This window comes from Camelus bactrianus, chromosome 20 (assembly GCF_048773025.1).
Source record: "Camelus bactrianus isolate YW-2024 breed Bactrian camel chromosome 20, ASM4877302v1, whole genome shotgun sequence".
Taxonomy (NCBI): Eukaryota; Metazoa; Chordata; class Mammalia; order Artiodactyla; family Camelidae; genus Camelus; species Camelus bactrianus.
The window spans coordinates 22,738,347-22,762,550 of NC_133558.1; the positions used below are offsets into that span (position 1 = coordinate 22,738,347).

General features: G+C 47.4%; 1 protein-coding gene across 1 annotated transcript; it reads left to right on the plus strand.

The window, feature by feature from the left end:
• The first annotated feature begins 28 nt into the window (after nt 1-28).
• DEF6 (DEF6 guanine nucleotide exchange factor) lies at nt 29-21,187 on the plus strand. The gene is made up of 11 exons (XM_010949035.3): nt 29-1,792; nt 11,435-11,575; nt 12,184-12,369; nt 13,988-14,224; nt 14,312-14,458; nt 17,215-17,323; nt 17,515-17,813; nt 18,900-19,066; nt 19,179-19,377; nt 20,313-20,403; nt 20,601-21,187. The coding sequence occupies exons 1-11, from the start codon at nt 1,607-1,609 to the stop codon at nt 20,822-20,824; spliced, it is 1,986 nt and encodes a 661-aa protein (XP_010947337.2). The 5' UTR covers nt 29-1,606; the 3' UTR covers nt 20,825-21,187.
• Nucleotides 21,188-24,204: the final 3,017 nt, after the last annotated feature.

The following is a 24,204-nucleotide window of genomic DNA, read 5'->3' on the forward strand; positions in this document are numbered from 1 at the left end:
AGGACTGCCCTAACAGGGGCACAGGTGGAAGGAAGCCCTGGTGTAAGATCAGCCCTGAGGAGCTGCCAGTGGCTTCCTGCCCACAGCTGAGCAGGTGGGCTCCAGGGTGCCAAATAGGACTTGTGTGACCACTGCTTACAGGCTTCCATTGGATCTCAGGCCTCAAGATGGTTGGGCTGGAGGAACTCTGTTTTTTTCTACTTTTCCTTATGTTATGTTGTCAAAGCCTCTCCAGACACAGGCAGCCCTCCATGCATACAGCACACAGTCCACTGCTCCTCCAAGTGGGCAAAGCCCCACGGAGTAGGGGTGGGGGTGGCTTTGCCAAGATATCGAGGGTCTCTGATACCTCTGCTGCCCTGGCACTGAAGTCCTGGCTCTGGCACCCAGCTCTGGGGGTACCTACCTAGGTGTCTGGGGCCACGCTGTGGAATTCCAAAGCTACAGTCAAGACCCCACTGAAAAGTACAGGGAAAGGGACTTGATGGAAAGAACTCTTTGGGTTTTACCCCATGGGAACATTGCAGTTATTAGAGGTGCCTCTTTTCCTCTCTGTAATGTGATACATGTGGCCCCAGGCCTCTTACTGCTACCCTGGGATTGGAACCCTCTCCCCTAACCCAGGCATCCTCTCCTAGGATGCCTAGCAAGCTCCCTTTCCCTCTTGCTACCAATTCCTTGGAAGCATGGGGCTGGCATATGCCCCCAGGGAGGGGTGTCTCAATTGCCTGAGCAGGCTCCTTCAACATCCATGACCACTGTTCCTGGCAGAGATATGCCCCAGTCCTCACAGGTATTGCATCTAAAGAAATGGAAGCACTGATGCAGAGGACCCTGAATCCACAGCCTCCTATTCCTCCTACTCCCAGCGCCCCTGAAACTGGGCCCCACCACTAGGCTAACCCCCATGAGCCTCAGAAACAGTCTCCAGGTCTTTAGGCCAGAGTGGGCAATGCTCTGGGTCCCTTTTCAAGCTAAAGCCCAGAGGATGGGGAGGCAGCCGATCCTCTACCTGCCAAGTCCTCCTGACCCAGAGAAGCACCATGGCCCAGTTCCTCTTCCAACTTTGTGTTATCTTTCTTTTCTTCCACTTGGGAGGAGCCCCACCACCACTGTAATGTCAGATGGCCTTAAAAGAAATGTTTTCTCCAGTGCCTGCTCTGTGCTTTACAGCCATTCTCAGACCTCCTTGCAACTCTATGACATGGACATTTCTCCTGCTTTACCAATGAGAAATTGCTCAAAGGAGGTTAAGTAACTTAACCAAAGCCTACCACCTGGTACGTGTGGGATTGGTACAGGATTTTCTCCCTTTTATCGGACACCCAAGTCTAGATGGGCTGCTTTTTCCTCAGCAAGCTGCCTCTGGGAGCCCAGCAGGCTCCAGAAGGCTCTGGGGCTGAGGAAGCTTCTAAAGAGCCTCACCCCCAGGAAACCAGGCTGAACAGAACTGGGGTTCTAGCTTTCCAGGGCTTGGTCCCCAGTTCCCGTGCAGGGAATGGGGCCACTGAACTCTGCGAGAGCAAAAGGCTGGTTCCATCAACAGGCTGGTTCCTGCCTGCGTGGGGAGCCCGAGTGAGCAGGCAGGTGGAGCTCTCGCTCTGCCATGGCCCTTCTGCGGTCTCTGCAGCCGTTTGCATTTCCTGAAACCGGATCTTGGTGTCAGAGCCGCCCAGGCTGGGCGGGCGCCTCAGCCATGGCCCTGCGCAAGGAGCTGCTTAAGTCCATCTGGTACGCTTTCACCGCACTGGACGTGGAGAAGAGCGGCAAGGTCTCCAAGTCCCAGCTCAAGGTGAGGGGCACGCGGGGCGTAAGGGAGGCCGGCAGACACACCTCATGAGCCCCTGCCGCCTGGGAGCTAGGCACGAACACTGCTCCTCCCAGGGCACCCAGCTGTCCAGAGGCCCAGGAGGGGTGGGGGGCCAGTACTGGGTAACGGGCAACGTTACCTGGTGGATGCTGCTGCTCACTGTCCAGAGGTCTCAGTGAGTATGTGCAGAGCCATCAGCCAGAACCCTTGCCCACAACTGTCGGGAAAGTAGAGGTGGCATTACAGGGTTCTGAGGGCCACGGGCCAAGCTAATCCCAGACTCCATGTGATGAGCACACGTCTCCCCAGATCAAGCTTGGGCATGCACCCTACTCCTTCCTGCTGCTTCCTCCTGGCTTTGAAGAAAGACTACAGTTAGCTAGTACTTGTCAGTCACTTCCTCTCGGAGCTGAGAGAGAGTGTTCAAGAGCCTCTAGCAGTCCCAAACCAGGCCGGCCGGGTCACCCTTAGCAGGAGGGCAGCTCCTCTGAGCCCTGCCTCCCAGGTGGGACAGAGCTGGCAAGGGGCAAGGACTGAAGACCCCATAATACTGCTGCCCAGCTCACCATCCTCCTCACCCCTACACCAGGTTGGGAAACTTACATTAGGCCTTCAGACCTCAAGTAGTGAAGGGGTAGAATCTGAGCCCAGGAAGAGCCCCATCAGTAATTGCCCTAAGTTCATTAGTTGGTCCTAGATAATCCCTAGAAGGCGGAAAAGTTTCTCTCCTTTTCTCCCATGCTGGGTTAGTGCTGCCTTTACCCTAGTTCGTGGCAAGAAGCAAGGCTCTAGGCCACTGGAGCCAGGGAACAGTAGGAGACAGGAGTAGGGTAGGCCTCAGCCCTCTCCCACCTTCTTTAAGGGTTCATTCATTCACTCTACAAATATTTATTGAGCACAACCAGGTGCCTGCCCTAAGGCTAGGCCATAGGTTGCTGATGTCTCCCTAGACCAAGCTAGGAGGAAATCTAGGAGAGATGAATGAGACAGGATAGGCATTGTGCCCCACCCCCATTCCAACCCCTTACTTTGCTGAACTTGGACACAAAGAATGTCCCAAACTGGTCCTATCCCATAATCTATCCCTTAGCCAGACCTGTGAGCATCCAATAAATGATTCCTGACTCCTCCAAGGAGGAGAGTCCACTACCACATTCCATCATCTGGGAGAGTCTCCCAACAGGCAGATTCTTCCTTACATTCTACTTAAACCATTTTATTACAGTTATGTAATAAAATGAGGTCTTCAGTATAGATAAAAGTAGATTATCCAAAACCCATCCTTGCTGAAACTCCATACCTCCCACTCTGCCCTTTTAATATCTTTCAGGAACAACCCCAATCTCTGTAGTTTTTTGTCTCTAAGACTCTGTTTTCTACATCTCGTTTACCTGAGGACCCTACGACCTCTCCAGGCTCTGTATGCCCTTATATATGGAGGGTACAGCACTCAGGGTGGTTCCCCTTTTCCTGGTCCCATCAGTCAGTAAAGCTTAGTTTGAGCCTCTGTCTTGGCCTCTAACTGGGCTGTTGCCCGTTCACCAACCGCACAGGTTGCATCCTTGGACCATCTGCTGTCTTTGTACCATATCACAGCTCAAATTGAGCCAACTGCCAGCAGCCTTAGATTTCTCCTTCACTTGACAGAAAACTCGTCTACCTGGTCTAGGAATCTGAGCTAGCAGTGGGAGTCTAGCAGTAGGCCAGGCGGCAGGTGGGGCAGAAATGGGAGGGCTCATGTCATAGGAGAGAAGGATTTCTCCCCCAAGTCTGTAGTGGTGGATACTGGAATGGGAGGAAGTAGTGATAGTGCTGGGGGTGGGGATACCGGAAAGGCAAAAGAGCAATAGAGAAGTGGTCAGAAGTCAGAAGAAGAAGCTGATGAGAGATAGACCAGCAGGGCACACTCCCCTGAGCTGAAAGTCTTGGTGAGAAAGAGAAAGATCCTGGGGTTAGCCTGTACTCACTAAAACTGTCCCTGTCCTTGGGGCCTTCAGCTGGGAAGAGGCAGGAGACCTGCACCAGCCCAAAGCAAACTATGTCTGTTTGTGACAGTTACCACTTCTCCCCTGATGTGTTGGTAAGAAGGCTGCCACTGGCTGTCTTGGGCAAAACCTTGTTGAGGCTGGAAGGAGGAGAAGGAAGAGCAAGTCCTCTGAGAAGTACCCCAAGAAGTCAGGATTGTTTTCTCTGAAGAAGAGGAGGTTCAGGGGAGACATCAGATGAATTTTCCTCTCTGATCTTGTAGAAAGTACTATAGCTTTTGTCCCTTTGATTTTAGAAAAATAGGTCACTTCTGTCCAGGATGGATTTAGGTTAAACATAAAACTTCTCAGGAGTTGAGTGAAGACTGTGAGTTTTTGCAGAGTCACGAGAAACCTCTCTCTAAAGAACTTTAGGAGTGAGTCCCCGATCCTGACAGAGGGCTTCAGGGAGGGGAACTTTTAAAATAATGGATTTCCTCAGGGAGCAGCTTTGGCTTTAGGCCTCACTGGCGATCAACTGAGATTTTTGACTTCCTCACTCCCTGACTGCCAGGCCTGGAGTGAGGAGCCTGAGATTGACATGTGGTTGGAGCAATGTGTCTCGGTTCCATGAGGATCTTAGGAGGCCTACCACTTCCCCTTGACTGGCAGGAGCAGGGGGAAGGCAGGGAAAGTGAACTGGGGCCTTCCCTACTTGGCTCTTTAAGGTCTCGCAGGCTCCTGAGCCTCTAACTGGCATTCAGGGCAGTCCTGGGGCCCAGGGAGGGTCTCTTGCCCACTGAGAGTCTCTGAGCTTCGGTTCTGCCTCCTCTGGAGAGGGACAACCTTCTCCTTGGTTGAACCATATCAAACTGCTATTCTAGTAGGTCAAACAATCAGATGTTAGCAACCTAGTATGTTTATTTGTACGTAGAAAAAAAAATCTAAAAGACTCAGCAAACTGTTTTTGTTTTGTTTTGTTTTAAGTAGAGGTACTGGGGATTGAACCCAGGACCTTGTGCATGCATCATGCTCTCTACCACTGAGCTATACCCACCTCGCCTTTAGCAAACTGTTAACAGCTATCACCCTAGTCCAGGTATCTGATGGCTGGGGTCATCAGCTTTGCCCTGATCCCTACTTGCTGCTGATCTCCTCAGGCTCAAATGGGGAGGAGGGGAGGATGATTCAGTGATGTGCAGAGCACAAAATTCAGAGCCATACCTATATTGCTGCCTAGCAAGGTGGCCTGAGGCAAGTCACAGCCCTTCTCTGAACCTCTGGTTTCTCATCTGTAAAGCTTAAGAGTTGACCTGGGCTATCCAGCTAGCCTAGGAAAATAAATTTTAACAAAATACATCAAGTGGGTGAAATTGATACTTGATGCAGCCTCTCCTCTCCCTTTTGTGAGCCTCTGTCTTTTCTTTGATGCCCACACCCAACCCCTCCAGGCCCTTCTTGCTCTCTGCAGGCACATAGCTAATCCAGAGATTCCCACCTTTTAAAATTCCTGGTGCTCCTCCCTCATGATAGTTTTGCTTTAGTACCTGCTGGTTGAGAAAAATACGTTCAGTAACTCCTAAAAAGGATCTATATACTTTGAAAGAATCACTTAGCACCTAAGCACACTTAAAGACTATAGACCATCTAGGAGAGAGAGATTAGTCAGTCATTCTCTGCAGTTATTGCTTGGTGTTTTCATGGATTCCCAAACCCTCTGTATCTGCATCTATTCCCAAAGTCTGAGAACTACAAAACCATGGGTCTTAGCACCCATCCCATCCCTGTGCTTGAGTTTTTAGGGAACTCCCAAGCCCCCAGGGGAGAACCACTCCCCCACATGCCTCCAGAGGAAATGGCGAATAAATGACGCCTCTCAAAGGTCAAAGACTGCCAACCCAGAGGTCAGAGGCTGCTTGGGTGGGTGGGGGAGACTAGGAGTCCTCTTTGGGGGAGCCCAAATAGCAGCCTGTGAAAACTACAGACATCTGGACCCCACCCCTGGAAACTCTGAGTCAGTAGGCCCCAGGGTATTTCAGTTTCAACCAGCTCCCCAGGTGATTCTGATGTTTAATCTGAGCCAGTGTAGCATAGAGATCAAGAGTAGGGCTTTAGAGTCAGACCTTGAACAGGAAAACAGTTCACCTCTCTAAGCCTTGATTTCCTCATCTGTAAAAGGAGGATAATGAGAGTCCCTGCCTCCAGGGCTGAGGATTGACTGAAATCAGCAGGTTTGCTCCTGCGCATGCTGGCCCAAGCCCCTGTTTCCTTTCCAGCGTGACCCTTCTCTGGACACACCCTCTCCTCACCCCCAGCCCCCACTCACACCCAGGCACAGGAAGCTTGGCAATCTCAGGTCGGATGAGCTCTCTGGGGAGAGACCCTGAGCCCTGCCTGGAGGCTTTAATTCCTCTTTATCCTGACACTTGATGGCTTACAGGGATCAGAGCCTCTACCCAGGCTCCTCAGATTCCACTGGCAAAAGGTACACGTGAGGAAGGTCCGAAGGACAAGGTAGGCCTGTGAACCAAGACAAGGGACTGCTCAGATAACTGTGTGCTGCTGGGTATCAGGTTCTATCCTGCAGTGGAAGGGGATTTATAAATTATCTCCTTGAACTTCATTTTTAAAGGTTTGAAAACTGAGGTCCAGCGAGGCTGATTTGCTTAGGGAGAACCAGTTCCTGTCCGTCTGACTTGCAGTTTTCCTACTTCTCCCCTTGAAACACTTAAGTTCATTCAACAGATAATTTATTTTTGTTTTTGTTTTTTCTTTTGTTTTTAATGGAGGTACTGGGGATTGAACCCGGGACCTCATGCATGCTAAGCATGTGCTCTACCACTGAGCTATGCCCATTCTCCCAACAGATATTTATTTAATATGCCAGACCCAGTAATACAGCAGTGAATAAAACAGGCAAAAATCCCTACCCTTGTGAGGCTGACATTCTAGTCAGAGAACACAGATGATAAAATAAGTAAAAATGCATGATGTGATGGAAGATGATACATGACATGGAGGAAAATAAAGCAGAAGTGGGGATAGGAAGTGTGGGGAGGGGTAGAGGGGGTGGGATTACAGATTTAAATACAGTGGTCAGAGAAGCCCTCCCTGAGAAGGTGACATCTAAATAAAGGAGGAGAAGGCATGAGCCATGCCACGACCTGGGAGAAGAATGTTCTAGGTTGAAGGAATAGCCAGTGCAAAGGCCCTGAGGCAAGAGGAATATCAAGAGGACCAGAGTGTCTGGAGAGAAGTGAGCAAAAGGGATGCAATCAGGGAAGTTATAGAGTGAAATCTCTGGAAGGACTCGAGAGTTTACCACAAGAGCACTGGGAAACCACTGGAGTTTTAAGTTAGACTTGAGGAATCAGTCACAAACACTCAGCATGTGAGGGATGTTGTACTGAGCTCTGGAGTCCGGGTTGAGACTAGAGTCCTTGCTGCCCTCAAGGAATGTAGAACACCCAGAAATGCTCACACAAGCAGGGAAGAAGAAGAATGTTATTACAGAGCAACTTAATAACGGGGTACATTAATAACAGTGGTTAATGGCACCCTTTTTTTTTATCTCTATAGTTTAAAATTTTTTTGTAAAAACAATATATGCTCCTGGTGCAGAAGAATATAATTTCAAAGAAGTTGTAATTTATTATAGAAGTAAAACATGTTTTACTGGTTAAAAAAATTCAAAAACAAAAATAGTGTTAAAGAAGGTGAAAGTTCCTCCCCTCCCTGTGGAGAGTTTGTGGGGTGTCAGCTGTTAACAATTTACTGAGTCTTCTAGATTTTTTTTTCTATGTACAAATGAACATATTAGGTTGAACTATGTGAAATTGCTGACATTTGGTGGTTTTGACCTCCTAGAAAAGCAGTTTGATATGGTTCAACCTAATCTTTGCACACATATTATTTTACAAATATTTCATTCTACAGCATGTTTTTTTCACCTGTCAGTATAGTACACCAACGTTTCCATCTCTGTTCATACAAATATAACAATAACAGTAGCTCAGAACTTTTATTAAGAAATTTATACCATGGTGCTATGTACCAGGTGCTGTGCTAAACTCTTCATTCTAAAAAACCCTGTGGAGCAGACCCCTTATTTTCCTCACAGAGGAGGTGACTAAGGTCTTGGGGAAGTTAAATCACTTGAGCACACATGTAGCAGAAATAAAATCTTTCAACTACTCACAGTGTACCTGTCCCCTATCAAAGGAGCCTCAGGCTAGCTCCAATTCCTCATATTCTAACAACGCTTCAGTGAACATTCTTGTACAGGTAGCTCTGTTCCCTTGAACATCTACAGGTTGGATGATTAGAAATGCTGGGGTCATGCCCAATTTTAAGTTTGATAGATTCTTGCCCTCCAGAAAGACTACCAGTTCACACCTCAACAGTAGGGCATTTGAGCCCCCATTTCTCGACACCCTCCTCAGTACCCTATAGTATCAGACTTTTTGTCAATTTGTCAGGTGAAAAACTGCACTTTCTATACAAGAAGAGACCTAGCATTTTTTCTGTGCAGACCTAACTCTGGCACTCTCTCTTTATATTTATCATCTCACTCCATTCTCACGGCCCATCTGCATGGTGGGCATTATCCCCTGTTTTACTGACAATGAAACTAATTCTTGGGAGGGAGAGTATAGCTCAGCGGTAAAGTGCTTGCCTAGCCACGAGGTCCTGGGCTCGATCTGCAGTACTGCCATTAAAATAAGTAAATAAATAAATAAACCTAGTTACTGCCTCCCACCAAAAAAAAAAATTTTTTTAATTAAAAAATAGTAACTGAGGCTCAGAGGGTGAAGGAATTTATTCAAGGCCTCATAACTAGAAGTTGAAGGTCCCTGGCCTTCCATGTTCCCCCTTCACTGGAGTGTAGCCATGTGACTGGGCTATGAAGGAAGCTTTCTCAAAGAGGTCTTGAGGAGGCTTGAAGGAAGATAAAGACATGGGTAATTTGAAAAGAGGCCAGGAGACAGCAAGTGGAAATATGTGAAACTCTTAGAATAACAGCTCTTTAGAAGTGAGAATTTCTCTTGTGTTGGTCACCCTGGATTTTATGTGCTAGACATTGAGCACCTCTTAGAGAGGGGTATCCTATGACCATGATATATTAGTCATGTCTTTTCTGGATATAAGTGGTAGAAACCAAACTCAAAATAACTTAAGGGAGATGTTATTTATTGACTCACATAACCAAACTCCATGCATAGTATTGACTTCAGGCATGACTAGATCCAGGTCCTCCAATTATGACTCTCTTTGTACCTTGACTCTGCTTTTCACTCATGGCTTTATTCTTAAGCAGGCACTTCCCATATATGGACAAAATATCACCTGAATCTACCATCTAACAGTTTAACACTCCCATGGAAACAGTATACCTCTTCTCCTCCAGAGGTAGCAAAAAATCTCAGGGCTGATTCTTATTGGCCCAGATTTGGTCATGTGCATGCTTGAACCAAACACCAGGACTCCAATGTGCCCACCCCTGCAGCCAGGTTGGGTAGGGGTGCAAATGGCCAATACCATAGATACTGAAAATGGGGGAGAGGTACTTCTCAAAGGAAAATGAGGGCTCCATTACCAAAATAAGGGAGGGTGCAGAGTTCATCAGGAAGAAACTTTACATGTCCTTTAGAACAAGAGAAGGCAAAACCAAAGATGGCACATGGGATAACTCGAAGGTAATGGGAGAAGGCTTGGGGTGGGGGTTAGCGATAGCTGACCAGAGGGAAGTGAGGGAAAAGAGAAACACTGACCCCCTTGCTGAGCCCCCAACTTCCCACTTTGCTGAGTTGAACCTGAGGCCCTGGAGAACATTGGGGAGAAGTTTCAAACCTTTGTCCCCCTCCTCTCACAAAAGAGAATAAGGAAATGGAGACTTGGTATACATGCCATCTCTGAGATGTCAGCTTCTGCCTCAGAAGAGCTGATTCCAAGGTTAACTGCCAGTGGTGGAAGCAGCCTTAAATACTGCATTTATTAATGGACTTTGGTATGCTGAAGAGGACATAGGTGCTGTGAGACATAAAGGTGAACAGAGATCTTGTCTACAGAGCTCACTATCTAGTTGGGGAATGAAGCTAAGGGTCAATAATAATAATAGGGAGGCAGCCTTCAGAGTCAGGAATACCTGGTTCCAACCTCAGGTCTGCCACTTACTCTTACTTAACCTCTCCAAGCCTCAGTGTCTTCATGTGAAGAACGGGGATAATAATGTCTGTAGGTCACGATTGTGGAGATTAGATATGGGTTATGGAAAGCACATGATGACAATTTTTAATCATTCACCCCGTCTGTAGTGAGTGCTGTAACAATTACCCCAAGGCAATTTTATTTGTTCCTGATCTCCTTGTTCAACTTTCAACTCTTTGTTCTAATATCATAGGTTTGTTAACCAACTCCTGTTTCCCCTCCATACCATCATGGCTGCCATCCCTTTTAGGCCTTGTCCTCCACATCCCACAGACCATTTTTCATGACCTTTCTTTGAGTCCTTTCCAGCCCCCTTCCATCTTTAGAAGGGCAGTGACTGAAACTGCACTCACCCTTCCTGGAACAGAAACACTGGACTCTAGGCACATGCCTGACACTGAGTCTTTGATGGTAGATGCTGGGCTTCTGCCCTGGGGTAATGGACCATCTTCCTGCAGACAGCCCAGCATCATAGGAAGCACCTGAGCTTTGGGATCTGCAGGGCTGAATTTGAATCCCAGGCTCTTGCTCACTATGGGTCCTTGGGCAAGTTACTGAGTCCCTTGAGCCTCAACGTCCTTGTCTGCAGAAACAAGACACACCTGCCTAATGAAGCGGTGAAGAGCATGGCTTTCTGGGTTTAAATCCCAGCTCTGCCAGCTCTGTGCCCTTGAGTGAGTTACTTAATGTCTCAGAGCCTAGGGGATTTTTTCATCTGTGCAGTGAGGTTATTAACAGTTGTTACAGGGTTAAGTGAATTATATGTAAATTGTTTAGCTCAGTGCTTAGTGCATAGTAAGTGTGTAAGTTTTCAGTTTTTGGTTTTTATTGAGGTATAATTGACATTAATTTCAGGTGTACAATGTAATAATTCTATATTTGTATATATTATGGAATGATCACCACAATAAGTCTAGTTAACATCCATCACCTTACATAGTTACAAAATTTTTTTCCTGTGATGAGAACTTTTAAGGTCTATTCCTTTAGCTACTTTCAAATATGCAACACAGTACATTATACCCCCATGACTCATTTTATAACTGGAAGTTTATACCTTTTGATCACCTTCCCCCATTTTGTCCCCTTCCATACCTCTTACAACCACCACTCTGTTCTCTGTATCTGTGAGCCCCCTTTTCTTCCCTTGTTTTTAATTCCACATATGAGTGAGATCATATGGTTTTTGTCTTTCTCTGTTAGACCTATTTCACTTAGCATAATGCCCTCAAGTTCCATCCATGTTGTCACAAATGGCAGGATTTCATTCATTTTGTATGACAGAGTAATATTCCATTGTATATAAATGCATACATTTTAGTTATGATTGAACTGAATAATCTGTGCAGAAGACTTAGCCAGGTTAGGGGTGGAGACAAGCAGGGAGGCAGGAGCTGTCTTTCGGCCCAGTTTTGGTTGGGCTTCAGGAAGGCAAATTGCCACTCTGTCTCAGGTGCTGTCCCACAACCTGTACACAGTCCTGAACATTCCTCACGACCCCGTGGCCCTGGAGGAGCACTTCCGAGACGATGATGATGGCCCTGTGTCCAGCCAGGGATACATGCCCTACCTCAACAAGTACATCCTGGACAAGGTGGAGTCCCTCTAACCTCTCCCTACTTCCCAACCTGGCCAGCACCCCAACACATTGCCATCCCAACTCCTCCCGCTATGGCCCCCCAATACTGTCTCCTCTGTCCACCCCTCTCTCTTGTCTCCATCCTTTACATCCCAGCCACGTGTCCTCTCCTTGCTCCCCTTAACACACCCTCAGTCTCCCTCATCTCTGTCTTAGCCTTTGCCTTTCCCAGGACCTTCCACCCTATCCCCGCCTAGGCCCGCCTCCAGCTTCCCCCCGATGCGGTACCCCCTGCTCCTCCCAGTTGTCGCTGTCTTCTCAGGTTCTTCTTGATGGTCCATTCCCCACTGTGCTTCCCCATCTTTCTCCCCTGGGCTGAGGGACTAGAGTTTCTCTGTTAGCAGGGGTCTTGGGTGGGTGTGGATGTGTTGGGGTGGAGGTGGGGTAGGGTGGTTGGAACCAACTGTTACCTGTAGGCAACTCAGGGATTCCTCAAGTAGAGCCTCACCTGACAGGGTGGGGAGCAGGGGAATAAATGACCCTAAGAAACTAGCTGGAGCCTAGTTTGGTGGTAGGGCGGGGACAGGGCAGCCTTCTCAGCTGACTTGCAGGCCTGGTGGCAGGCGGAGGAGGGGGCTTTCATTAAGGAGCACTTTGATGAGCTGTGCTGGACCCTGACGGCCAAGAAGAACTATCGGGTGGATAGCAATGGGAACAGCATGCTCTCCAATCAGGATGCCTTCCGCCTCTGGTGCCTCTTCAACTTCCTTTCTGAGGACAAGTACCCTCTGATCATGGTTCCTGATGAGGTGAGTGATTCAGGGACTGAATCACTTGGGGCCAGGCCTCAGCAAAACCATGAACGAGACCAAATTACCTTGTGTACTTTCCCACATCCCCTTTCTTCATCTCCCCCTGCCAGTACCTGTTCACACCCAGCTATCTCCAGATACTTAGAACTGCCTATATCAGAGCAATTATACCTCCTCCAAAGAGGTATAATTTCAGCACTCTGCTAGCCCTCCCAGTAGGAAAATGATCTGCAAATTCTATTTACAGAGAGGTGTAAATGCCTGATATATTACTGGGCATTTAAAAATGAAAACATTTAAAATCAAATGGCAGGATTCTAGACACTATGGCAGTCTGAGAAGGATGCTATATTAGGGGAATGGAGACCTCCCTGGGACATCTCTCCAGTTACTCCTGGTGGGCAACCAAGCCTGGGCCTGGTTCCAGATTTTCCCTTCCTACTCCCACATATGGGAGAGCCAGGGCAGACTCAGCTCAGGGCCCCAGAGAGGGCATCCTGGGAATAGAAGCCTAGAATTCAGCCCCTACGTCCTCTACTCATGGGTGAAGCCAGAGCAGATCCCCGCCCCCCCGTCTCCAGTCAGCCTGCACCCTCCCTCTGTTTGCCCCCTTCCCCTGTTCATTCAGCCCTCTCCTGCCCCTTTAACCCTCATGGTGGCTGTGAAGACTCTAGGGTGAATTTAGGTCTTTAGGGTACACGCGAGAGAGGTCCGCTGTATTTACAAGAAATCCTGGCATGTCATCCATCTGCGCTCAGATTCATGTCCTTGCTTCCGTTTGTGGGAAGAGTTAGAGGAGCCACCTGAGTACTGAACTGGTGTGCCCCACCCACTCCTGGCTGAGACCCAGGAACCCCCAGACTGAAAGTCCTGGAGAGAGTTTCCCAAGAAGGGGCAGTAGAGGGACTTGTGTCTATCAGACACTTGGTTAAGCGCCTCTGTCAGACCCCTGCCAGTCAGGGCAAGGTGGCCTCTCAGAGGCCAGAAAGCTGCTTGCTGCTGTGATCAACACACAGTGTGAACAAACTGCAGCAGGATGTACCCCAACCACCACTTCCTGTTCCTCTGTGACCGGTTTCCTGTCCCCGCCCTGCTTACTCCCACCTCCAGTCTCTTTGCCCTCCCACAGGGGAAGGATCCCCAGGGTTAGGGCTTGGGACTTGGAATAAGGACTCAAATGGGATGCAGATCTGAGTGGAGTTCTGGCTACCGCCAACTTGCTGTATGATTCAGGACAAGTCTCCCTTTGAGCCTCAGTTTTATCTTCTGCAAAATGAGGATATTGGATGAGAGGGCCATTGTACCCTCTCTGACATTTGCTAAGATTTGTTGCCCCTTCCTGGCCTTTAGCTCCCACCTCACCCTGCTTTTAATTTGAGGCAGGAAGGAGTGGGACTGGAGGTTGGGGAGGAGACACCTGAATTGAGGCTGGGGCTCTGGGATCCCCTCCCAAATCTCTACCCAAGTGTCCACCGGCATTTAGGCCTCTGGCCACCCCCCAACCCAACCGCTAGTCACCTCTGCCGAGGCTCTAGGAGCCTGATGGGAGTGCCCCCTGGTGTTGGGACTGGCACCCCTGCCTGCTGCAGCCACTAGGTCTTCCCTCCCCATCCAGGTTGAATACCTGCTGAAGAAGGTACTCAGCAGCATGAGCTTGGAGGTGGGCTTGGGTGAGCTGGAGGAGCTGCTGGCCCAGGAGGCCCAGGCAGCCCAGACCACTGGCGGGCTCAGCGTCTGGCAGTTCCTGGAGCTCTTCAACTCAGGTCGCTGTCTGCGAGGTGTGGGGCGGGACACCCTCAGCATGGCCATCCACGAGGTCTACCAGGAGCTCATTCAAGATGTCCTGAAGCAGGTCAGGCCATGTTGGGAACCAGGGGAGGACCCCCAGGAGAGGCAAAGGAGGGGACAGTGATGCCTCTGACTTTGCTCTGGCTGGCAGGGCTACCTGTGGAAACGAGGGCACCTGAGGAGGAACTGGGCAGAACGCTGGTTCCAGCTGCAGCCCAGCTGCCTATGCTATTTTGGGAGTGAAGACTGCAAGGAGAAAAGGGGTACCATCCCACTGGATGCACAGTGCTGCGTGGAGGTGAGGGGAACAGGTGAAGGGGTTGAGCCCCTCTCAAGGCCCAGAAGGTCTCCAGTGTAGAGTGAAGGCAAGGGGGTCTGGAGGAGGGCAAGCGGGAAAAGCCACAGTGACAAATTTCTGCTTAGATGAGTATAACCGAAATTGTTCAAGTTGACCCTTGAACAACATGGGTTGGAACTTTGTGGGTCCACGTATACGCAGATTTTTTCAATAAATACATACAGGAGTACTACACTATCTGCAGCTGGTTGAATCTGCAGATGTGGAACCAGGATACTGAGGGCTGACTTTAAAATTATATGTGGATTTTCAACTGGGAAGAGTTTTGGCACCCCTAACTCCTGTGTTGTTTAAGGGTCAGTTGCACGCCTGGGTGTCTCAAGGCCATTCTCAGCCATGTCAGTTGTCACGCTTTTTTTTTAATTTTAGAAAAGTAACAGTTTATTTTTTTTCTTCCAGTTTTATTGAGATATAATTGACATACAGCACTATATAAGTTTAAGGTGTACAGCATAATGATTCAACCTACATACATTATAAAGTGATTAGCACAATAAGTTTACATCCAAAAGTGAACATTCATCAGCTCAGATAGGTAAAAAGTTAAATAGAAAAAATGTTTTTCTTGTGATGAGAAATCTTAGGATTTACTCTCTTAACACCTTTCATACATAACATACAGCAGTGTTAATTACATTTATCATGTGTAACAGTACATTCCTAGTACTTTTATCTTATATTTGGAAGTTTCTACCTTTATACTACCTTCATCCAATTTCCCCTTCTCCACCCTCCAGCTCCCCCACCTCTGATAACCACAAATTGGATCTTTTTCTATAAATTTATTTTTGAAGTATAATTGACCTATAATACTCTGTTAGTTCCTGTTACACAACATGATGATTCTATGTTTCTGTATATTTCAAACTGATCACCATGATAGGTCTAGTTATGATATGTTACCAAGCAAAGACAACTGTGTAACCATAGTTATTGACTATATTCCCCACACTGTACATTTCATACTGGTGACCCACTTATTTTGCAACTGGAAGTCTGTATATCTTAATCTTCCTCACCTATTTCTTTCCTCTCCCTAGCCCCCTACCCTCTAGCAAACAATGGTTTGTTCTCTGTATCTACAACTCTGTTTATGTTTTGTTTGTTCATTTGTTTTGTTTTTTTAGATTCCATATGTGAACACTTTATAAAAACTCAAACTGCAAATCAAATACTAAAGTTGTTGGTGAATAATGTGGATTTTGCTAAAAATTTCAGAAGAGATGATTTATGTCACACTACCCTACAAAGCTTTCTAAAAATCCTCTTTAAAGTTATTTCTCCTTCACCTAAATTCCATTCCCTTTGGCAACTCTGTACTTCCATGTTCTTTCTCCACACCCCTCTTCTCTCCCTTCCCATCCCTTCTCTTCTCTTGGCTCTGCCCATTATTTCAGAGGCTTAAAATAACAATTTTTAAAGTTTAAGTAAAAATATATATGTAACATGAAATTTGCCATTTTAACCATTTTAAGTGTCACAATTCAGTAGCATTAAGTACCTTCATGTGTAACCATCACCATTATTTATTTCCAAAACTTTTTTTTATCATCCCAAACAGAAACTCTGTACCCAGTAAGCAATAACTCATCCTCCCTTCCTCCCAGCCCCTGGTATCCTCTATTCTGCTTTCTGTCTCCATAAATTTGCCTATTCTAGGTGCCTCATATAAGTTGAATCATACAATATTTGTCCTTCTCTGCTGGCTTCTTTCACTTAGCATAATGTTTTCAAGCATGTTGTGGTATGAATCAGGACTTCAGTCCTTTTAATGACTGAATAATATTCCATTGTAAGGATTTACCATATTTTGTTTATCTATTCATTTTTCTGTTTAACTTTTTTGAGGGACAGCCAATCTGTTTTTTATAGTGGCTGTACCATCTTACATTCTCAACAGTACTGTATGAAATTTCCAATTTCTCCACATCCTCACCAACACTTGGTATTTTACATTTAAAAACATTATTATTATAGCCATCCTAGGCTCTGTCCATTTTTGTCACATAAGGAAACAGGTGTCATTGTGGAAAGAGCACATATCTAGGCAGAAATCCAGTTCCATTTCTAACAGGCAGTATGAATTGGGCACGCTCCTGGACCTCTTAAAGCCTCAGTTTCTTTCTCTGTAAAATGGAGCTAATAATCCCTGCCTGGAACAGACTCTAGAACACATGAAGCTCAGTAGCTATTATTTTCCACTAGACTGTAAGCTTAGGAAAGGCAGGGATTTTTTTCTGTTAGGCACACCTCAGTATCCCAAATGCCGAGAGCAAGGAGTGGTGCTCAGTGGACATTACAAAATATCTGTGGAATGAATGAGTGGAGAACTTTCTCAACAGACAGGGCTATGTGCAAATGAGTGGTCTCAATAGTGAGGACCCTGTCACTGGAGATGTTCAAGCATGATCTGCACAGACACTGAGTGGCTGCTATGTGCTAGGCTCCATGGAGAGACACCAAGAGGACATCAGCCCCACCTTCAGAGAGCAAAAGCTACACGAGTTGTGGGGATACAATTATCCCCATAATTAACCTCCAAATCAGGTTGCACAGGCACCTGGCAGAGCGGGAGGGGTGCCCAGGGAAGATGGTCAGCCAGGAGGGGTAGGGGCTTGAGCTGGAGTACCCCTGGGACAGGTGTGGCCCTGACCCCGGTGAAGCCAGCCTGTCTGGGGCCGCCTGCCCTCTGCCAGGTGCTGCCGGACCGAGAGGGGAAGCGCTGCATGTTCTGCGTGAAGACGGCCTCCCGCACGTACGAGATGAGCGCCTCAGACACTCGCCAGCGCCAGGAGTGGACAGCTGGTGAGTGCTGGCTGGGTGGCCTGGATCTGGAAGGGCCTCGGTCTGTGAAAAGGTGGTGATGCACTGTGCCCAGCGGGAGGCTGGAGACGGGACTCCTAAGCAACTCCTAAGGCCCCTTTCGGCGGTAGGCCACATCGAGGCTCCCCTGTCCCAGGCTAGCTCCGGCTGACCCCCTCCCGCTCCCCCCGCAGCCATCCAGACGGCGATCCGGCTGCAGGCCGAGGGGAAGACGTCGCTGCACAAAGACCTGAAGCAGAAGCGACGGGAGCAGCGGGAGCAGCGGGAGCGGCGCCGGGCGGCCAAGGAGGAGGAGATGCTGCGGCTGCAGCAGCTACAGGAGGAGAAGGAGCGAAAGCTGCAGGAGCTGGAGCTGCTGCAGGAGGCGCAGCGGCAGGCCGAGCGCCTGCTGCAGGAGGAGGAGGAGCGGCGCCGAAGCCAGCACCGCGAGTTGCAACAGGCACTCGAGGGCCAGTTGCGCGAGGCGGAGCAGGTGGGGCGGCACCCGGGGTGAAGGCGGTGGGCTGAGGGCTAGGGTGAGGCCAGGGCTGGATGCAGAGCACGGGCGAGGGGGCGGGGCCGGGGCCACGGGCGGAGCCACACACCGACGAATGGATGTGGAGAGATGCGAGGGAGGCGAGGCTTGGAAAGAGGGACTTTGGGGACAGAGCCTGTGGGCTTCAAAGATGGACGTGGAACCGGACTGTGCCAGGGACGGGACCTATGGGATAAGGAACCTGGCCGAGGGATGGCTTGAGAGGAGAGATGGTGTGGGGAGGGGCCTGAGTCTATGAACTGGGGGTCCCGGAGCTGAGTGCTAGGTATAGAATGAGGCCTGGTTCGGGGACCTTGACTGGGAACGGGGGTTGGACAGAGGAGCATGATTGGGAATGAGTTTGACCCAAGGCTGGACTAGGTTGGACTAGACTTGATCTGAGTTTATAATGAAACCAGTTTGAGGAATGCAGGATGGAAGGAAGGCCGGACGAATGTGGAGGCGGACTAGGTGTGTAAAGGCAATTAGATTTAGGGTTTAAGAGATCTAGATCTGGAATCAGAGACACTGGGGATTCAATCCCAGCTCTGCCTCTTAGGAACCCTGTGATCTCAGGCAAGTATCCTAGCCTTTCTATGACTCAGTTACCTGTGACATGTTGATGCCAATATAACTTTGCTTACAGAAATATGGAGAGGATCAAACAAGGAAACACTTTGAGTTATAAATGTTAAAACAATTATAATTATAGTCACTCCCTTCCTAGCACTAGCCTTAATTATAATTATAATTATAATGCATTCTATTATAATATATAATAGTAACTATTAAGGCCAATGCCAGGAAAGGGATGACTTGAGCCCCTTTCCCCCGTGCAGCATGTAGTTCACTGATCACTATGTGACCTAATCAGGCTTTCAAAAGGGGATCAGATAAAGAAACCCTTACATGAAAGAACTTCCCAGACCCTCACCTGGAGATAACTAGTTAGGATGACCTAACAAATCCCTGGAGAAAGGGCGGCATACCTGCTGCCTCCCTCCCCCATGCCCCCGTTGACCTGGCTCTGCATCCCCCGAGCAGGCCCGGGCTTCCATGCAGGCTGAGATGGAGCTGAAGAAGGAGGAGGCTGCCCGGCAGCAGCAGCGCATCAAGGAGCTGGAGGAGATGCAGCTGAGGCTTCAGGAGGCCCTGCATTTGGAGGTGAAAGCTCGGCGGGATGAGGAGGCTGTGCGCCTAGCACAGACCAGGTAGGACTGAGGGACGCCTTCTGGTTCTCCTCCCTGACACCCCCACCCTTCCGCTTGCTGAGCACCTGCCAGGTGCCATGGCTCTGGAGGTGACACAGTGCACACACGGCAGACTGCTGGAGGAGGAGGAGGAGAAGCTGAAGCAGCTAATGCAGCTGAAGGAAGAACAGGAGCGTTACATCGAGCGGGCGCAGCAGGAGAAGCAAGAGCTGCAGCAGGAGATGGCACTGCAGAGCCGCTCCCTGCAGCAGGCCCAGCAGCAGCTGGAGGAGGTGCGGCAGAACCGGCAGAGGGCTGATGAGGACGTGGAGGTGAGGCCTGAGGTGGGATAGGATGGAGGCTGGCAGGTTGAACATCTCAAAGCACAGACTCTGGAACCTTCCCTCAAACCCTGGCTCTATCATTGCCTGGCTGTGTGACCTAGCACAAATTTCCTAACCTCTCTAAGTTTCCAGTCCCTCATCCAGGAAAGGGGATTGAAAATAACATTGTTGTGAAGATTAAACAAGATAACACATGCTATTTAGTATACAGCAAGCACTGAAGAAACACTAGCTGCCATTTTGTCGTTGTTATTAACCTGGGCAAAATTTTTCCTCCTATTCTTCCAGCCCTACTTTGCTATCCCTGTACTTTGGCTCTACTCCTTGGAGCCTGAATTTCCATGGAAGAGGGCTTTTTTTTTTTTTAACTCTTGCTGTTTTGTTTTTATTAATATTGATTATTTTGCTTTGTTGGCATACATGGTCATGGTAAAAAATTCGAACACAGAAATATGGATCATAGAAAGGGAAAGTTTCTCTATGATTCCCCACTCCCCAACCACTGCTAATGGCTGGATGAACACTGGAGCAGAGGTTTTTGCATTAGGTGCTGGAGAGGTGGTGTGATACAGTGGTTTAGAGCTCCATGTGTGCCCCTGGGCAAGTTACTTCACCTCTTTTGAACTTGTTTGCTGTTAACTTTTACTCGGGAAGTTAAATGAGTTATTAGCCCATCTGAGCTGCTTAATAAGTGGAAACTATAATTATGATTATTTTTGACCCTTTGAGGGTCTTTGAATCCCTTGAAATTGGATGCCAACTCTGTTCCTATACATAACTCTTTATGAACATACATGTGTTTTTCTGGGGAGATGAACAGTAGACTTTGTCAGATTCAAAGGGGCCTGTGAACCTGAAAAGGTCAAGACACCCTGTCTTGGATGGTGGCTCTGGCCCACTCCTCACTCATCCTGCCCCCACAGGCTGCCCAGCGGAAGCTGCGCCAGGCCAGTACCAATGTGAAACACTGGAATGTCCAGATGAACCGGCTCATGCATCCAATCAAACCTGGAGGTGAGAAGGGTTAGACCCTGGAGCTTGCCCTGGACTGGGCAAGGGAGGGAGGAAGGGATACCTCCAGATCTACAGAACCAGCACAGGACTGAAGGTCAAGGGGTTCTCCTCTCCCCCAAGGACAGAGGCAAGGCCACTCAACTTCTCCCCTTTGCTTGCACCTTGCTCCTTATTCATATCTGCCTTTCCTCTGTCAGACAAGCGTCCCACCACCAGCAGCTCCTTCACAGGCTTCCAGCCCCCTCTACTTGCCCGCCGTGACTCCTCCCTAAAGCGCCTGACCCGCTGGGGATCCCGCAGCGACAGAACCCCCTCACCCAGCAGCAGTGAGCAGCAGAAGTCCCTCAATGGTGGGGATGAGGCTCCCATCTCGGCTTCCACCGCTCAGGAAGAAAAACTGGACCCAGCACCAGAAAATTAACCTCTGCTAGCCTCTCTTCCCCCTGACCTCATGCCTACTAGGACCTGGCCACAGCTGGCCTGTGAGTAACACCAGCCCCTGCAGAATGAGCTGAAATCCTGGTGCCAAGGGCCCATGCCCTCTGACCATGAAATAGTCCAAGATGGAAACTGGTTCATTTTTGCACCAGCCCCAGGCCCCAGACCACTGAGGCTGTCTGGGATGTTTGTCCTTAAGAACTTGATCCAGTGCCTTAACCCAAGGGCCCTACGCCCTGGGCTGGGAAAGAGAGTAAACAAGCAAGCCAGGGGCCATCTGTCCCTAGATTGCTTCCAAGTTGTGGAGGCACATTTCTAAATAAAAACTGCTCTTGGTATAAATTATTGACCAGGTCTGTTGTCTATTTCTCCTGTCATTGTCTCTCTTCCTCCCTCAAGTCCAGTTATAGGTCCCAGAAGGAATAAGATATAATGCAGTGGCTAGAAAAGTACATTTTGTCACTTACCAACTGGGTAACCTTGGTCAAGTTTCTTCACCTCTCTCTGCTTCAGTTCCCACATTGGTAAAACAGGGATAATAGTACCTACTTTATAGGGTTGTTGTGGGGAGTAAGTGCTTGGCACATGAGCAAGCACTATTATTGGTATCACCCAAAAGTGTTTATTGAGCATATATTCTATGCCCTGCAATTTAATTCTCATGGCAACCCTGAGAGGTGGGTATTATTATTCTCATTTTATATCTGGGGAAATTCAGGCTCAGAGAGGTCAAGTAACTTGCCCAAAACCTTCCAAACTTGCTTCTCTTCCCATAATGTCTGACTTACCTATCTTGTTACCTAAGACAGAGATCTGGGAATCAAGGATGACTTACTCCCTCCCTCTCATCCCCCTCATGCAAAACCCATCATTCAATCCAGTAGATTCTCTCTCCTTCATACCCTCGTATTTATCCCTCTGTCTCCATCCCCATGGCTAATGACACGGCTAGGGCCTTTGACTCCTTCTCCATCTTGCCCCATATCTAATCAGTCTCCAAGTCCAATTGATTGGATTATCTTGGTCACTCTCAAATCTACTCCTTTGGGGCCATATCTCATGGCCACTGCCTTACTCTGGCCCTCGTCACCTCCCAACTGGATTACAGCCGAAATCAGGTCTCCTTGCTAACCCTTCTCCTAACAGCTGCCTGTAGGCTTTCTAAAATGCAGATCTCTCCCTGACTCTTTCCACTTTCCAGTCTCTCAGTGGTACCCAGGACAGTCATGTTCACATTCCCATATGTGGCATACAAGGCCCTTGACAATCTGGCCCAGGAGAGCCTCCTATACCTCTGCTTTATAGATTTACTAGCAGCTCCTTCCTCTTCCTCCCTTTGGATCTGCACACTGGCTGTTCTTTCCACCTCCCTTCACAAAACAGCCTCCATAACCAGATGTTCGAGTTCCTTGAGGGCAAGGACATATTTTTGTCAACTTATGTCCCCAGTGGCTAGCACCATGCTTGGCTTTTAGTAGGCATGAAACAAATATTTGTTGAATGAATTCATGAATGAATAAATTCTAAAATGAGTGACTGGGTATCACACAACTAAGTGATGAAGTAGCCAAGATTCTAACTCAAATACATTCATTCAACAAATTATTTGTTAAGCTTTTATTATATGCCAGGTATTGGATTAGGTGTTGACTATGGCACAGAACAAAACAGATGGAGTCCTTGTCCTCCTAGGGCTTATATGCTATCTGATATCCAAGTTCATGTCTTTTGCAAATACACCAAACTCCATTGCAAGGAACTTCATTACAGTCCATTTAAAGTGTCATGGAACAAAGCTACCAGTATAACACAATGCACAACTCAGGGATGGGAAGTGAGGTTCAAATTCTATATGTGGTAGGAAGTCAGAAAAAAGGAAGTGTTAGGTAGGAGCTGGGAATCAAGACGGCCCTTAAAATTTTCAATAAGAGAGTAGGGAATGTGAGAAAAACATTAAGACCAGTGGTCCTCTAATTGGAGTCGGGGTATCTCTAGGGTATGAGGAGTTTTAAGAAAATCGATTCACAGATCCTTAACTTCCAAGTGTTCTCTTTACCATAACTGCTTTCTTCCTTCACAGTTTCACCTTCTCTACTTTTAGTCGCAAGGTTCACCACTCACCAACACCGTATCTTTTGGAGTGGACTACCAAGAGGGGTCAAATTCCTGGAACATTAAACAAAGCAACAATTTGAAATGCTGGTGTAGGACTGTGGGAGATGAGAAAGGGAAAGCCTCAAAAGCCAGACAACAAATTCCCTTTGTTTTCAAGTCAGCAGGTTTCCAAATCTTTGCTTTCAAAATCTGGAAGGATTTAATTGCATTGTCAGCTGAAAAAAAATCATTAACACAATTTAATAATAGATCTCTGTGATTTTTCATGGCAAATAACAGAGTCAGATGCCATTGCGATATCAAAACTCTCTCAATTCTCATCTACTTATTTATGTGAACAAGGTTTCTCAGCTTAGAAATGAAAAACTAGGACTACAATTGACGTTGAAAGTAGTCTCATTCTAGCCATAAGTAATACTTAACTACGAACATATGAACTACCTGGGGGAGAAGTAGCCTAACTATTTCATTAAGAAATACTTCCAATGTATTTTGGGGGGTTATGTTTAATACTTATAAAAATCATAATATTTATGTTGTTTTGCTCACTTGGGTATTGCTAATACTTATAATGGCCACTCAAACCAGAAGAAAATTTGTAATTTCAACTTACATACATATTTTGGTTGCAGAGATGTAGGATACGGTGATCAATAAAAGAGCATAAGCATAAAAGCATAAAAACACGTTACAATAAGATTAGATTTTTGACTAACACAACACTATAAATTAATTATACTTCAATTTAAAAAAGATTAGATTTTTGAGGGCAAAGTGGAATAGAAACACAAGTACAAGGAGAAAAAGAGACAATGTAAAATTTTTGATTGCTGAAGAAGAGCTTATGCGTGTATTTTTAAGATGGATGATGGTAAGCATCAAAAATCACTATGAGGTTTGAGCCTTATTCAATACATTTAAAAGGGTAATATAGTAGTTCTGTATTAAAATGTTAATGTTTATAAAATAGCAGAAATTACATCCATCCTCTGCAACCATTAAGTTTTAAACTAATGATGAAAAATATTAGACATCACCTTAAAAATGTGCAAGGAGCTACATTAGTTCTTATATTCTTTTAGGAGTAGAGGGACAAACATTTTGAAGACTATTATGACTAGAAAGGTGAATGAGGCCTGTTTAGAGACATTCATGGAAGCTAAGTAGAGTTTAGACTTGAGGCAACCAACACCTAAACCTCAGTTTCCTCACCTATAAATGGGGTCCATTCCAAGATTTTGAATGTTC